The 16602-nt window shown below is 37.8% G+C and overlaps 3 protein-coding genes across 6 annotated transcripts in view; all 3 read left to right on the forward strand.

The window, feature by feature from the left end:
* The first annotated feature begins 69 nt into the window (after positions 1–69).
* Positions 70–8183, forward strand: LOC126747424 (neurotrimin-like). Of its 3 annotated transcripts, XM_050456051.1 has the most exons (10): positions 71–351; positions 3944–4180; positions 4237–4496; positions 4554–4764; positions 5880–6077; positions 6333–6544; positions 6601–6769; positions 6840–6905; positions 6993–7049; positions 7150–8183. In XM_050456051.1, the coding sequence occupies exons 1-10, from the start codon at positions 273–275 to the stop codon at positions 7224–7226; spliced, it is 1566 nt and encodes a 521-aa protein (XP_050312008.1). In that variant the 5' UTR covers positions 71–272; the 3' UTR covers positions 7227–8183. The 3 variants fall into 3 exon arrangements, with proteins under 3 accessions (XP_050312009.1, XP_050312011.1, XP_050312008.1); XM_050456052.1 differs by lacking the exon at positions 6840–6905 and having other exon boundaries at positions 70–351; XM_050456054.1 differs by lacking the exons at positions 6840–6905; positions 6993–7049 and having other exon boundaries at positions 70–351.
* A 1892-nt stretch (positions 8184–10075) lies between these two features.
* On the forward strand, positions 10076–11228 carry LOC126747334 (iodotyrosine deiodinase). The gene is made up of 4 exons (XM_050455889.1): positions 10076–10257; positions 10320–10547; positions 10599–10915; positions 10969–11228. The coding sequence occupies exons 1-4, from the start codon at positions 10080–10082 to the stop codon at positions 11149–11151; spliced, it is 906 nt and encodes a 301-aa protein (XP_050311846.1). The 5' UTR covers positions 10076–10079; the 3' UTR covers positions 11152–11228.
* A 1807-nt stretch (positions 11229–13035) lies between these two features.
* Positions 13036–16602, forward strand: part of LOC126747249 (ribosomal protein S6 kinase alpha-5-like) — a 31252-nt gene continuing 27685 nt past the window's right edge. Inside the window, exon 1 of one of the 2 annotated variants that reach the window (XM_050455767.1) lies at positions 13036–13420. In XM_050455767.1, coding sequence (XP_050311724.1) covers positions 13279–13420 — 142 coding nt within the window. In that variant the 5' untranslated portion in view covers positions 13036–13278. Of the gene's footprint in view, positions 13421–15405; positions 16093–16602 lie in introns of those variants that run through there. The other variant, XM_050455766.1, reaches the window with a different exon arrangement.

Below are 16602 nucleotides of genomic sequence, written 5' to 3' on the forward strand. Positions count from 1 at the left end.
GACATTTTTGTTGTTACGTGTTCGTCGTTTTTGAGTCGAACCGCTACGGAATCAAAGTGGGGGATTCGACGACGACGATTCGCCGTCGCCACCGCTCGTACAGCGAGTGCACCGCCAAAGCACCGAGTGTTCGAACCGCACCGGAGGAAAATACATTTTCGTTGGAAAACGTCGAGAGTGAAAGAAAAGTGATAATTTTTTTTTTTGGAAAAGTGAATTTGTGCCATAGATTTTTCTTTTGGGTTTTTTTTTTACAAATTTGGATATAAGCAATGAAGCTGTTTGTGATTGGATGTTTCGTGGTGTTGATGGTGGAGGGTGTTTTTGGAAAGGGAGTTTTGAAACGAGATGGTATGTGATTGCAAGAGTTTGAATTTTTACAAAATTAGCACTTTTTTTTTAAATAAGAAACCGTTCGTGGTATACAATTAAGTTATGCGTGGCCTGAATAATTTAAGTGAAGGCAAATTTAAGCAACTTTAAATACATACAATTAATAGAAATTAATTGTCTATAATAATCTTATCGGGTTCCACAAACATCTATGTTATTTGCTTTATCTTATGTACCTTTATGAGATAACGATAGCAGATCAATGTACAGTGAATGAATGATAATGTAAACGTTCTCATTCAAGAAAAAAATAAAAAATGTAGATTAGTTCCAAGAAAATCCCTTATGCCTTTGCACGGTACCTTTGCCATTCAAAGCACACATACCTGAACTTCCTTTTGTGAAATTGCATTCAGTTTACCTTGAGTTTCCTGTTATCCTTTGAATGTGCAAAGCTCGCAAAGCTCTTTTGTTCAGTTTTACCGGTATTACTTGATCCGTATAAGAGTGCTTCTACGGGGCGTCAAAATTATTTCTTTGGTTTCTTAAAATATTTTCTATAATGAACGGTTCCCATTTTATCCAGATGTTAACCGTATAACTCTAATCTCAAGTAGATTCAACAGGATCGTTGATTACTTTAAAACGTGAGAAAGTCATAAAAAAGCTCTTGTAAGAGTGGGAAACGCGAGACGCATCATTATATAGGAAATATACAACATTGGCCGTCGGGTGTAGTTTTGTGCAATGTTGGCGCCCATCCAAAAACCCCGAAACTATTTCGGTGTCTCAGTGAATAAATTCGTTATATGAGCGCATATAAATTTTGTTTGTTTTTCCACGCGATAGTCGCCAGAAATAATTTTTCTAATAATAATAAAAATTATTATTATCGCCGCTGACTGATGATGGTAGTAACATCGAGTCCAATAGTCCAATAATAAGGCAATTGAATAACTTCAATTAGTTGAAACTGGGTTAATTGAGACATTCACCACAGACTTTTAAGAATCTAGAGATACTAAATCTGGTAATCCTGAGGGCCGTACGACAACCAAGGACTGTAGATATTAAGTCCAGAAGCCTGGTGTCGAGATAAATCAACCTTGCAGTCACATAAGTTATGATGCATAATAAGGGAGAAACTAATTGTAATTACGTATTCAACGCTTGATTGTAAATTTATGCACAAAGTAGCATTATGCATGTTATCTCGACCAAACAACGATTTATAATGCAAAACGTGTATCGTTGGTTTTACCATGTATGGCGTGACCTTTTTGATTTTTTTTATTGTTGTTTAAAGTTGATTATCGAAGGACGCGGGTTGTGCCAAGTAACGGCGATGCCCTGCCAAAAATCTCATTAAACATCTTACAACCGATTCCCAATTTTCGACACAGCTGGAGTTCTGCTTCGGCAGGTCGTTGATCTTGTAATGATACTTGTACAATCTTAATAACTTTTCGTGTCACTATTGAGTGAAAAAAAATGTTTTTAACACGTGTACACACCTAAATCTTATTTTTGGCAAATCAGGAAACGACGCCACCAAAACTACAAAGAATATAAATCCCATATAAAAAAACTCTCATCGATAATCTTTAATCCATCTTGATTACTACCTGTAATGACACCAGCTGACGACGCACTCATTAAATCTTAAACCTAACGAGCACTAATTGTATCGATAGTGCCCCTTGAGTAGAACATATACTGGTCCATTGTTGTCGAACACACTATTTAGTCTCAGGTAGAAAAATACCAAGAATCTCTAATAAAAGATTGATGACTTGACGTTCTTCGGTGGTAGCTGCATTTTTAGAGGGAGAAGCACACAAAAGGTGTAATTCGTAGAAGTGAAAACGAGAGAATTTGAAATAAAATTGTCGGATTGGGAGTAAGGTATGAGATTTTGAAGTCAGATGATCAAGTTCAAGGAACGTTTGTCTCTGACCGACTTGCCCTCACTAAAACATGGATATTTCAAAAACCATTGGAGAAAAAAATTATGAGACTCATGTTATCAGGCCCCAAAACCAGTTGTCAGAGGTAAGTCCAAGGTAAGTTTGTCCCTGATCGACTTCCTCTCACTAAAAATTGGATATCCCAAGAACCATTAAAGAAAAAATTATAAAACGCACTGAGCTGGATTAAGGAAAGGATGCCCTACGAATATCGTTTAGAGTATAAAACAATTCAGACAAAACTTTTTATGTTATCAGGTCTCAAAGCCAGGCAGATTTATCTCTGACTTCCACTAAAACTCGAAGACCTCATAAAACACTGAAACAAAAAGGCTTGAATTGAAGAAATTTTTCTCTAATGTACGCGCGAGGCTTTTGACGACATAAACGAAGGAAATGCATATTTTCTCAAGGATTTTCCCATCATCTTTCAACAAGCCATATTAAACTAAATTAATAAAAACAAATAAATTCCCGGCTGTTTGTTTAAACTAAAAGTGAAATTTACGTTATGCGTGCATTTTTACGTTCGGTTTACGATCCTATTTACACTAACGAGGCGCTTAAAAAGCTGCGACTGCAAGGAGAAAATGCGTGGGCTAATGAGCGTTTTTTTTTTGTTAATTAAATTTGTTTGTGTTCAATTTCCATTTTGTTCGGAATTTTTAACTGACAAAATAACGATCCGCGACAGGCCTAAAATCTGGGTCAATGCCTCGAAAAAACATCTGTAATTACATGCATAAGGTAACCATGTGTGTAATAAGCGTTCGGCTTGATAAGTAGATGTTTTTGACCCTTTTTTTTGATATTTTAATACCCCCAAGGTGTCACAAGAGCCCCTAAGGTAAACACGTATATTTCAAATTACCACGGTGCAACTAAACGGATTTGAAAAGTGTCTTTTGAGTTTGTGCTCTTCGCGTATGGGAAGAGATTAACTCGCAACGGGGTTTCACACTTAATGGGGCCCCTTTGGACAAATTATTAAAATGTTTATTTATGGGGCAACAACGGTCGCTTTATCAACCTGCAGGGGGCGACTCTTAAAGCAATTTGTTGAGACTAAAACACTGGGAAATCATAATCAGTCGCACAACATGTAACTGCTGATATAATTAATTGATTAAACAAAAAATAAAAGGTTATTTGACATTGTCAGGGCCTGAACTCATGTAGCAAAGAACCAAATAAGTTCCCAACTTAAAATGGGCCTAACTTTTGACCTATTCAAGGTATTTCCTGAGTTCTTTTTGCATTGGCACCACTGTCGTCACACAAGCTTATTAAAAATGTATAGAAACCCAGGTAAAAATAATATGTAGGGGCTACGCAACGGATCCCGTACCTTCCGCAACATTTTAGGCATATGGGTCCAGCTGAAAAAGCCACATAAAAAAACACGTATGACACCCATAATGACCCCCGCTGTTTTATTTATGGTCCTTATAAATACCTTTTTGTGTTTGCCAAAGGGATATGGTTTTTAAGCGGTATTGTAGGATCGGAAGGGCTGCAATAACAAAGTGTGAACCGAAGGTGCGAATAGACGAAGGGTGTAAACCAAATTTTTTAGCTTAATTATATCCTAGATTAATCATTATCGTCACTCTCTTGACTTAAGACGATTCCTTTGATTTCAGTGAATGAAAAGGCATTGAAAAAAGACGAGGACGTCTACGGTGAATTAAATGAACAAGATACCGATCTCCAAAAGGACCAAGAAGATTACTACGACGAAGCAGAAGTCTCCGATAATCAACCGCTCGACAATGGGGCCAGAAGGACCAGTGTCAAGCTGGACCTACTGTCGAAACCTGAAACTTTCGTCCAAATGATTGGGGAAACAGTTAGGTTACCTTGTTCCGTATCCTCTAAAGGTACTATCACAGATTTTTGACAAATATATAAACTATTAAACGTATTCCTCTTACAGATGCCTTGGAGGTAATTCGTGTGTGGTCCAAAAACTCCAACCCGATCTTCCAAGGTGACATCAACATCAAGAACAAGCACAACTACTTGCTATTGCCAAACGGTACTTTGCAAGTGGTACTGGAGGATGCCGAAGATTTCGGCACCTACTCCTGTACCCTTCTCCTATCCGATTCGGAACGACCGGAGGTTGAACATAAAATAATCCAGAAGACCAGTGCCAACATAACGGCCTTGTATTCCAACAATAAAATGAACGTGGTAAGTAGTACTACTTAAATTATTGAAGAGACCTTTCAGTACGATGATTTATTGCAGTTCGAGACCGATGACAGTGCCACCCTTACCTGCGAAGTCACCGGGTACCCGAGGCCGACAGTTTCTTGGTACAAAGACAACGACAAGTTGGCCGACGGCGAATCCCTGACGATACAGCGAGTTAAGCCGAAACATGCTGGTGCCTACAGGTGCTTCGCTGACAATAAAATTGGAAAACCTGCGCATCAGCATATTAATATTTACGTTAACCGTAAGTATCCAGAAGTTCGCGAGTGAGTGAGAATGTGTGGCATTCGCTCCTGATCTATCCAAAGGATTTCCATGATTTTTTTTTGTATTATTAAGTCAAGGATCTTAACCGCATTTTTGCATAAAAATAACGTAGCAACGGACGCCATTTTAACTTTAAAAAAAACCACTTGAAGATAACCTTGATTAGCGTTAAAAAACATGTGTTTTGCAATGTTCATTCATTAAAATAACAAATAATAGAAGCGGCGTGGTGCATGACTGTTGCCATTTCCGCATTACATAATTCATATAGCTGTTGATGTTTATTAAAATTCTTACTAAATCGGTGATTATACTTGGAAATCGTTGGAATGGAATTTTTATGAGAAGTGGAACATATAAAAGTGTCATTTTCTAATTTTCCTTGATGCTTTCTTCCTCAGAGACTCTCCTCGTCAATTTCAACGTGTAAATGGCATCTCTTTTTAAGGCATCAATGTTCCCTTCTTTCCTCCTCTCGTAATCTTCTTTCAGTTATCATCAAAAATGCTTGAGCCAATTTCCACTTCCTCAGATACTTTCCTCATTCAATTTTGACGTTTAAATTAGATCTCTTTTCAACACAGCAACGTTTTCTTCTTCCCTCCTCTCTTAATCTTCTTTCAGTTATCATCAAACCAAGCTCCAGATGCCTGAGCTTCTCCAATGTCTCCAAGCCAACTTCTACTTCCTCAGAGACTCTCCTTATTCAATTTCAACGTTTAAATGACATCTCTTTTCGAGACATCTACCTTTTCTCCCTTTCTCCTTCTTTCAGTTATTATCAAACAAAGCTCCAGATGCTCCAAAGCCAATTTCCATGAATGCCTGGTAATTGACATCCATCTTCTTACTCTTTCGCAGATATTTCCAGTTCCATTAATTAATTTATCCTTTAGGTCTACTAAATCTTCTGACTTCTATTTGATCTTGGTTCTTTTGAGCGCTCTTAAGAGCCAAATCTACTAACTGGATCAAGTCCAGAAACCCAAGATATCAGTTCATTGATTCCCTATCAACTCCCTCTTAATCTTCATCATCTTCTTCTTACTGATCACCTACAACTCTTCCTTTCTAAAACGTGCTTAATTCCAGACAAACCGCTTATCCAAGTGGACAAATACATCGTGAACTCGGACCACGAGAGTGACGCTGAGCTCATCTGTGACGTTTCCGCTTATCCAGCGGCCACGGTGAACTGGCAAAAGGACGGCGAAACTATCGTGTCCAACGAGCCTAAAATCAAGCTGGAAAGACGTAGAAATAACGAGAGAAACGTGTTGATCATCAAAGGTAAAACACTCAACAACACCTCTACCTAGTGATCCTTTAAAAACATCTTGTCGGACTTGCATTGTCTTATTTATTAAATGTACTCTCAGAAACTGAGAGTTTACACTTGATAACGGTTGGAGTTACTTACCAACCGAAACGTCGTGTTACATTAAATAAATAAGACAATGCAAGTCCGACAAGATGTTTTCACTGTACCATTGTCTACCACCTTCAAAAACAGATAGTGATCCTTTAATCACGCGATGATTGTAGATCTTAACGAGAAAGACTTTGGCAAGTATTCGTGCGTGGCATGGAACTCTTTGGGGAAAGAGACGAAGGACGTCAACCTGGTGAAGACCCCTGTGGTGAGGAAGTTTGAGAAGAACCAGAGCAACGAAAGCACCAAGGATGTGATTTTGCAATGGAAAGTAGAGTCGAAGCAGCCCATTTCTATGCACGAGCTGCAGTACAGGAAACAAGGGGTGAGCACTCAGGGGTACTAAAGGGGATGCAACATTTTTAGAATTTGTAATTTAAGGAAACAAACTGGAAGACGATCTCCCCTGATGTGACCGACGCGGAAAATGACGTCTACTTGATCAAGCACACCCTGAAGAACTTGGAGCCCGGGTTGTACGAGACCAGGGCCAGATCGAAGAACGGCCACGGTTGGTCGGAGTACTCTAAAACGGTACCATTCGAAGGAGGTAAGTGAACATGAACGAGAGTGTGTCGGTTTGTCATTCTTAAACGAAATTCTCGCTTGCTTTTGCACAGTTTTAGCGAAACACGGCGCCCACCACTCAAAACCCAAGCACAACAAAAAAGAAAACAGATTACAAGGTATACACTCATACATTGCATGGCATTTTATGATTTATGGCGCGATTCGATGGCATTTTTAATTTATTTTCCATTTTTTTTACGTAGAATCATCACTTGACATCCCAGCACAGCACCGAAGCGAGGAACTCGTTCCTGTAGGAGGTAGTGTCATTTTCATTTATTTTTTTATATTTGTTCTGTTACTGTTCATCCTTTCTATTTTTCCTTGATGTTAGTAATCTTTAAGTTAATTTTTTTTCAGAATCTACTTCAAGCAGTACGTCGCTGACCTCCTCGCTAATTTTGGTCCTTCTAACCGTCCTCACGCTAAGACAATGAGGATTGAGCAACAACATCACATCTCTAGGGAACAGCCGAATATTCTGATATAAGTATCCATAGCTATCTTTGTCCTATCAGGCAGCTTCGAGGATCAGAGTCACATTTCTTTTGAAAAAAAAAACCGTTAAACCAAAGTATTTTCTTATATAATTTAGGTGAATTTTGGACATTTTTTTTAAGTTATTGTTGTATATATTTTCCGCACGGCATGATGAATGATTATTGAAGCCTCTGTGATTAGTTATTGTTTGTTTGTTTTTTTTAAATGGAAAATATTCCCAGTGTAACCGTAAGAGACAATCTCTCTATACAGGGTGTGATACGGGGTTTGCCCACGCTGTATATACCACAGTGGCCATAATACGAGGTGCGTAAATGAGTGTAGATTAAGATGAATAATTTAGTTACCTGCGTTTGACATACTTTTTAATTTAGCCGTAAGTTTGGTCAGTATTTTTGTTGGTTTTTGACTAATCGAAGTCTAAAATTAACTTCTTAGACCTTCCCCTTCAACCTACACATTATGTAACCTTTTATTTAAGTGTACATATTAGTTTCTTTAGCATTGTAATTATTTATATTATTTTTTTAAGTTTTTTTTTTTTCTAATTATTATTATGTATTTAGTTCTTCAACTGATGGAATCGAAATGTATGCCTTCCGTCGTACCTACGAATGATTTACGTAAGCATAGAGTATATATAAATATATATTTTATTACTAAAAAGTAGGTATGTACCTGTATATTTTAACGTTGTTGCTTCAGACTTAAAAATCGTAATTTTCTGACGGATTATTCGATACCCTCAAATTTTGAGGTTAAAACTCCTAAAAACGGTGGGAAACGGAGGACTGTTGCACCTCACTGTACGAATCAAACTTTTCGGAAATAATCTTTCATAAAATTAAGACGTTGTATATTGAATGTATAAAAAAATAAAGGAGCTGATTGAATTTCTCGTTTTTCATTGATCCAGACAGAGTCCTAAGATATTTCGTCGTTTTTGGAGGGATTCATGGTGCTTTCCTTAAAACTGGATGCAATATGGATTCAACGTTGTAGGTTGATCTACTATAGCTAGAGTCAAAAAACAGAATTCAGTTACTTAACAATGATTAGCTCGAAAATGTTGAAGATACTTCTTAAAGCTCTAAACCTAATACTTATTGTCGTATCTCAGATGGAAAAGAGGATGCCGACAAGAAAATCGCCTATATCTTCTGTAGTAATCAATATACAATAATAATCATTATAATCAAAGTTGAAAAGTAAGTAATTCTGTACAAGAATCTTTTTATAGTTTTGTAATCGTATTAACAGTCGACAAGTTATGGCTGTTTGAAAATTGCTTCAAATCAGCAGACCCTTGCTGTGTCAAGTTAATAACTTTTAATATACTACAGATGGAATCTTAAAATAGTCTTCACTTGATTAGTAATGATCAGCCCTAAAAGGCTCTAGCCTTAATATTATTTAACGTTGCTGCTTTAGACTTAAAAAATGGTAGTTTTCTGACAGCTTATTTAGTATTCGAAATCCCTCAAGTTTTGAGGTTAAAACTCGTAAAAACGGTGAAAAACAGAGGACTTTCGCATCTTAGTGTACGATTCAAACTTTTCGGAAATAATCTTTTATACATTTTTCCATATTAAGACGTTTTATAATAAAATAAAGAAGCTGATTGAAATATTGATTTTTGATTGTTCCTACATCTGGAATCCTAAGATATTTCATGACAACTGGAGGAATTCGTGGAGATTTTCGATACGCTTGCAAAGTGAGCATCCAAGGTTCAACATTTCAAAATTTAAGGTTTCTCCTTTGTTATCCTCTCTATTTTTTATTTGATGTAGAATTTCCATGAACTATAACCTCAAAAGACATCCTATGACTTCATTTCTCTACTCTCCTTCTTTTCCACTCAAATACGAGCTTCTTTGTTGTCCATTCTTCATTTCTTCACTATTATTGCACGGTTACCGAATTGTCAACTGTAGAATCCACTTTGTACGTGTTTGTCACCAAAGCATCACTGATTTAGGCATAAAATAAGTGTTTCCGTAGCTTCCAGAGGAATGCATGGTGCTTTCCTTAAATTTCGATGCAATATGGCATGATAACTTTAAAGAGACTTTCCTTTTTGATTCAAATGTGAGCTTCTTCGCTTTTTTCCTCCTCTAAATCGTCAACTGTACCACTCCAAATCCACTTTTTAATTTTTTTTCACCAAATCATCACCAACAATGATCATGTTTGCCTTATATTGTGGTGAACACGTTTGAGAATTCGTCAAACTATCGAGATTTAACGGCAGATGATGTTCATGAAACAATAAATTCAATTTAAGAGCAATCGAGAGGAAATTTTCCAGATATCTAAAGAACCATTGGGTCTCGGTAGTCAGATTGAAGGAAAAAATTGAGTTTTAAGTGCAATAAGTCTCTGGGGTAGCAATAGACAAATGAGCCAAATGACCCTAACGATTTCTTGACTGTAATTAGAGTCATTAACTTCCATTCCACCCAAGCCCAGTAAAAATTGAATATTCATTTAATGGAAGCACACCTTCCTATTGACCGCGAACACGCAATTATCCATGGAATTGCTTGAGTAATTTTTCCGTGTTATTTCATGATATGGATCGTTCGGCCGCACCCTTTTTTGCCCATTTTAGTCAGTCTGTCCAGAACAGTTCCTCGGAAAAGGTGATTTTTCTGTTCTAAGGTAAGTGTCACATTATTTAATTACAACACTGATTCATTATACAGCGACGAGAATAATTCATATACGCAGATCAAATGTGGGTCAATGATAACTATTCTCGCGATAATATGCAATGTTTCAGTATTATGGGTGTGCAACTGACAGAAAACGGCGAGCAACGGAACGAAATGTTTTTCGAGATGTACTGGCAGTACTTCGTGGCCGGACTGGTGCTTTGGTTAACAGTCAAACTTGGACTCTACATGAAGAAAAGCAGAAGCACTGAGACAATTGTGGAAGATAAGCAGACCAAAGCTCATAGAGGTGAGTGAAATTGCACGAAACTCTGCTTCTTTTGCACTGTATATTAAGCACGTTGTTTTCAGTATCGAGAAACGACTCGGATTCTGAGTCGTCACCAGATGACGATCTTTGTCCGGCTTTACCGTTAGACCTAAAGCATATCCCTCTGAATTTCAGTAAGATCCCTCAAGAAGAATCACTAAAACGCTCAGAAGAATTCTATCAGCTGATGAACAGAAGAAGAACCGTTCGTCATTTCAGTACGAAGGGAGTACCCAAAGAAATAATCCGCAATATTATCAAAACTGCTGGTAGGTGATTTTAGTTAAGTCACTTGACCTTAAGTAATAAAATCATTGAAGGTACTGCACCTAGTGGTGCTCACACAGAACCTTGGACCTACGTGGTGGTGAGCGATCCAGAAACCAAACGAAAAATTCGAGAAATCATCGAAGAAGAGGAGGAGATAAACTACAAGAAACGAATGGGAAAAGTGTGGACTACCGACTTGAAGCCCTTAAGGACCAACTGGGTGAAGGAGTACCTCACTGACGCTCCTTACCTCATTTTGGTGTTCAAGCAGACCTACAGCTTAAAACCGGACGGCGGCAAGAAGATCCACTATTATAATGAGCAAAGCGTGTCTTTGGCAGCGGGTATTTTACTAGCAGCCATACAGGTATATGAACTAAATGAGTTCTCCACATTAGAAATTATATCGTGAATTTCTAGAATGCTGGATTGGTCTCACTTACTTCGACCCCGTTGAACTGCGGGCCTGCCCTCAGGGCGCTCCTGCAACGACCAATTTCTGAGAAACTGACCCTCCTGCTACCAGTGGGTTACCCCGCGGAGGCCTGTTTGGTTCCTGACCTCACCAGAAAGCCACTGGATGATATATTAGTGGAGTTTTGATTGGACGTGATGTGTAGGTTTAGGATTTTGATGTTTTATTTAAGTGGATTGCTAATAAAGTTCACTTTTTGATCATTCTTGCTTGTCTCAGTCTTTTTTGCTTCATCCTCTCGACCAACGAAATCAGCATAGACCAGGAAATTAATGTTCTCTTATATGGAGTCACTTTCTTAAGTTTTTTGCTGTTATCCTTATCCTTGCAATCTTATACAATATCTGCCTAATTTTGTTCTTGTCCTTCTTCTTCTCAAACCCACCCAACCAACCAAATCAGCATATGCCAGGTAACCAGTGGTCACTCCTAGAGTCATATTCTTATGCCTTCTTATTGATATCTATTTTTTTTCGTATCCTGTCGTCTGTCTTTATTTTTTTCTGCTTCTTCCTTTCGAACCCACTCTATCATCTAAATTAGCATATACCAGGACATTGATGCTCGCTTATGGAGTTATGTTTTTTGCTGTTATTCTTCCTTTTTCCTTTCTAGTGTAATGTCTTCCAATTGTTGCTCCTCTTTTTCCTCTCAAACCCACCCAACCAACCAAATCAGCATATGCCAGCTACTCATTCCTCACTCCTAGACTCACATTCTTATGCCTTTTGTTGATATCCTTCTTTTTTCCTTTCTTGTCCTCTGTCTTCATTTTTCTCTGCTTCTTCCTCTCGAATCCACCCTACCAACGAAATCAGTAAACACCAGGAAATTAATATTCGCTTACGGAGGCATGTTCTTATGTCTTTTGTTGATATCCTTCCTTTTTCCTTTCTTGTGCAATTTCTTCCTAATTTTGTTCTTATTCTTCCTCTCAAACCCACCCAACCAACCAAATCAGCACAAGTGCTCACTCTTAGAATCATATGCCTTTTGTTATCTTTTTTTTCCTTCCTTGTCCTCTGTCTTAATTTTTTTCTGCTTCTTCTTCTCGAACCCACCATACACCTCCTGATGATGATGATGATGATAATTCAATTGATGCTGATTCTTTTTTTCAGTGTAGAGTAAGTAAACTGAACATCATCGCCAAGTTAATTTGCTCAGGAGCAAAGAGCCGGCGCAGTAAGAGTGTTTATATAATTTTATAGCTTAATTATTACAATACGAGCATTTTATTTTCAGAACGTGGTAATTTGGTCGAGTTGTGGCTGAAAACTTTTGTATTTCAATTAAACTGCTAAAGAGTTCTTACTAATTTATAACCATGGATCAGATAAGACTCCTCCTCAGAAAAGAAAGTGAGATCTTAGGGAGTATAGAGGATATGGACCTTGATGTCTACTAACATTTGTCACGATATCTCAAAAACGAAGTGAGAAATGAAGGAAAATGGCGTTGGACCTTGAGGAGCCAGAGTGCCCTTAACATATGTCACAATATCTCAAGAATTATAAATGATTCTAACCTTTTTGATGCAGCACATCCTGCCCCACAATCCTTTAGTAAATTGGTTGGTTTGATTCAATTAATGAGAAGTAAGAAATTAAGAAAAATGGTATTGGATCTTGAGGATCCAGACTGACCACCAGCAATTTCCATTTGTTTAAAAGAAAAAAATGAAACGTTTCTCTCGGTGTAACTTTGCTCTGAACATCTGTAATTACGGAGGCTAAATATAACTTACTCAATACAAATACCACAGCGAATAATATTGTTTCTCAAGGTTGCGGACATACGGTATTAAAAGCCAAATAAATTAGCGATACAGTTGATTAGATAATAGTCAAATGGTTTTTAAAAACTCATGAACTTCCCTTCGATAAGGATAATGTTAATCTTTCGTAAATAAATATGAAATTTTAGAAGCAAATAAAAAAAAGAGGGACAGCGACAAGCGTGCGAGAGAGAGAAAGGGAAAACCGGGGAGCGCCTGGCAGTTCGCGCGATTTCAATTGAGATTTTTGAACGGGTCGCAGTTGTTTACTGCAAACAAACCGCGAGATTTTATAAACTACGTGCAATTGTGCAAAAATGTGAATTTTTGATTCATAAACAAATTGGTCGAGAGGTCATCCCGCGTAACCTTGACAGTGGGGTGAAAACTGTGTTACCGGGTCGGTCAAGGGTCACGGGAAAATCGATACAGCCCTAAAGAACCGTATTTTTAGCGCGGAACAACAATAGTTTTCATCATGGAACCGGAAAATAGTGACATTTTTTCGAAAACACCGAAACCGGTGTCGAAATCGCCGGCCAGTTCACCGTCTGTACGCACCTACACCCAAACTGTTCTAGTGTCTCTCGCTGAGACTGTGACCCATGATATCACCTACGGTAAGTATGTGCAACAAGTTTATTTATTCGTATTATTTTTCTTGTGGCGTGGGTCGTTTAATCCAATGAAACTGAAAGTGAATACCTCATTGGTTCGGTGGGTTCCCGCTTGTTTCGTATAGATTCGATATACACCCACCAGGGCAGGTTTCTTAATGCAATCATGTGAATTTTAATGAGAGATTCATGTAATTCCCTCAGTTCCCAAAAAGATATTTGTTTTCCAAGATGGCGTCCAGCCGCCATTTTGATACGTCAAAAAATATTCAAACCACGCCCAAAATTTTCAAAAAACTCTCCAAAGGAAAGAGGATTATCGAGTGCTCACTCACTATAAAAAAAATAAACAATTGCGATCTTGAACTTATTTGTTTGTTGGTGGCCTTCACTCAGTGACCCATCAGCCATCTACTCACTCACAGCCAGATCCTATCACGTCTAGTGGGCTCTGCTTTTCTGGCTTGTATTTATCAATCGCTTGGTATCCTCATCGCACAACATACTTATAAATTCATATAAAGATTTCCAATTTACAATTCGGAGACCTTTGATCATCGATCTCTTGCTATACTGCCATCTCTTAACAAACCTCGGAACTCTCTCGCTCTTTTTAAACTTTCCTCGTTAAATTATTAATAAACTGTGAATGTTTTTTGCCTGACCGCAAATGAAGTAATTAACTAGGTTTGGGTGTATTTTCCAGTGAAATGATCCACCTCACTCGCCCCGAATTAATTTGCACCCAATTTTCCTTTAGAAACCGAAGCTCGACCGCGAATAAACGATAAATGGCTTTCCCACCACCGATTAAGTCAATTTTTATTCATTATTAGCTGTTGGAGTGGATTTCCAAGTTTTTCTAAGTGAAAAACGTCGAATGAGATTCAAATGTTCGCACGCACGGCGGCCATATTGGCTTTCCAACTTGAGGAACATGTTGTTGCCAGTTTGTGCACGTATGTGAGTGTGCCATGACTTATGTACAGCAGGTTGCCTACGGTTTGCACACAGAAAACGCAGTTTTCTTAGAAATTCGAATTACTACTTATTATTTTTTAGAAAATAAAAATTACCTGCACTTGAGTGCAGACAAATTACACAAATGGGATTAGAGGCATTGTTATATCTACCTAAGTAAGCCCTTTAAGATCCTGTCGTAATTTGATTTAAATAAAGTTCTAAAATATATTTTTATTACATTATCGAGAATCATTGCAATTAGACTTGTGCCCATCATGAGCGGCTGTGGAATTTTTCGTTTGTTATTATTATTGAAACTTATGCTAATGAGTCATTCAATTTAGGCCCTAGTTTATGGATGCAAATCGTTTTTAAATTGCACCCTCAGTGGCAATTAGTACCTAGATTTCAAGTCGGTTTAAGGTACTTAAGTACCTGAGGTAGCCCATTAAGCGGATTAAAGGTCTAAAACCGATTTTTTGCCATTGTATAAAATTATACAAATGTAATTTCCAAAATATTATATTTTAATTGCTTTGTCCACAATTATTATTGCACTACCTATTCTGTATTTCCCCACCGATAATTTTTAGCATGCTTAAGTAGGATAAGGAGATGCGGGGTTGCCGCATAGGACCACAAAAGATTTGTTGACTTATCATTCTTGATAAGAAATCAAAATCCCTGGACAAGCATATTGGTTGAAAGAGTAGTGGCTACAAGTAATTTTTTTAAAATAAATCAAAGCAAATGGTAAAAAATTTGTCTAAAATGCCACCTGTACCAAAAAAATTTCTTTAAAAAATAATCGTATTTTTTTAAAGAATCTTCATTAACAAGCCTCTTAATAAAATCGCATAGAAACCAAAAAAAACCTCCCTACAATATGAAAACCTCCCTCTTAGTTCTCAAAACCTCCCTATCACTAAATAAAACCAGGTAACAGTGGCAACAACGTTCTGAACAACCTCGAGGCACGTGGTGGGGGCCCGAAGGAACATGGTTGTCAACTTGATTTGTTTTCATTCGGTTCAGTTTCCGTTTTGGTTTCGTGACGTTCAGTTCGCTCCGTCCTCCTTTAACTAAAATTATCAAGTAGAAACTGGACTTTTTTGAGTTTCCTCGCTATTAGAGAGCGTGCAAACGCGCATAAACAGGTCGAAAAAAAAACCTTAAAGTGCACCGTGTGTCGTTACGAACGTAGCGGGTGCCACAAGTGAACTTAACCTAGTTTCCGTGCACTTTGTCAATATTACAGTGGACTTTGTGACAATATTTTTTTTATATAATAATTAAAATAATAATAATAATATTAAGGTTCGAGTTCGGGTAGTGGGAAAATGTACGTTTTCCGGAAACCGAACGGGACACAAGTATAGCGCGATCGTTAAGTGGATAATCTAGAGGCGACCTACTTTGGAAAAAGTACTGTTAAGTTGAGGATATCCGCGTGATGATACGGGTCCCGAAAGTCATTTAACAGATAAGGAGAGTGGATGCCCTTTTTGGTTTTTCGTTTGGAAAAGTGTCGTGAAAGATGCGCGGTCACAAGAACACCAAGGAAAGCGGATTTTTCGAAGGTGGCTCTACCGAAAGTGAAATTATGACGAAAGCGTTAAAAAGAACAAAACTGTTTACCACGTCCGGTGACGGCAAACGGGAATACGCACAGGATGATGTGGAAATGCAGACCCAATACTCGGATAAAAGAGGTAAGAAGATCGTCTAATTAGGAATCCAGGGAATTGTAAAAAATGCGACCTTTCTTCGAAGATATCCGGAAAAACCCCGTATAAACGAAAAAATAACCATCCGATTGAAATCTACACGTCAACTCTCAATTGTGACGTTTCCAGGTTAGGAAGTAATCTCATTGGTTTGGCAGGTATGCCAGATCAAGCGCCATGACCTAAAACTTTCCGAATACGTGGATCAGATCCAATTTTTCATTTCTAATATACCCAACAATTAATGTTGACTTTTCTATTCATTTCCAGTCAATGAAAGCATATTATGAGCATTATTATTTAAAAACCAACGGAGTTACTGGTAACTATCGCAAGCTAAACTGGAGAACATTCACCACTTCTTCTACAACTTAAAATAAAATCAAATAACCTCAACCCTTCGCTCGCTCGCTCTCTTTTGCATTCACGTCTTTGCACCCCTTATGCTGCCTAACCGTAGGGCGCGCGAGGGTTAAAACCAGCTTTTATTTCAAG

The sequence above is a fragment of the Anthonomus grandis genome, chromosome 19 (genome assembly GCF_022605725.1).
Source record: "Anthonomus grandis grandis chromosome 19, icAntGran1.3, whole genome shotgun sequence".
Classification (NCBI taxonomy): Eukaryota; Metazoa; Arthropoda; class Insecta; order Coleoptera; family Curculionidae; genus Anthonomus; species Anthonomus grandis.

Excerpts from the sequence above, each read along its gene's own strand:
- LOC126747334 (XM_050455889.1), top strand. The coding sequence starts at position 10,080 with ATGGGTGTGCAACTGACAGAAAACGGCGAGCAACGGAACGAAATGTTT. Across the intron at positions 10,258-10,319 it reads GCAGACCAAAGCTCATAGAG|TATCGAGAAACGACTCGGAT; the intron begins GTGAGTGAAATT and ends CGTTGTTTTCAG. Across the intron at positions 10,548-10,598 it reads CAATATTATCAAAACTGCTG|GTACTGCACCTAGTGGTGCT; the intron begins GTAGGTGATTTT and ends AAATCATTGAAG.
- LOC126747424 (XM_050456051.1), top strand. The coding sequence starts at position 273 with ATGAAGCTGTTTGTGATTGGATGTTTCGTGGTGTTGATGGTGGAGGGT. Across the intron at positions 4,181-4,236 it reads TTGTTCCGTATCCTCTAAAG|ATGCCTTGGAGGTAATTCGT; the intron begins GTACTATCACAG and ends TTCCTCTTACAG. Across the intron at positions 7,050-7,149 it reads GGAACTCGTTCCTGTAGGAG|AATCTACTTCAAGCAGTACG; the intron begins GTAGTGTCATTT and ends ATTTTTTTTCAG.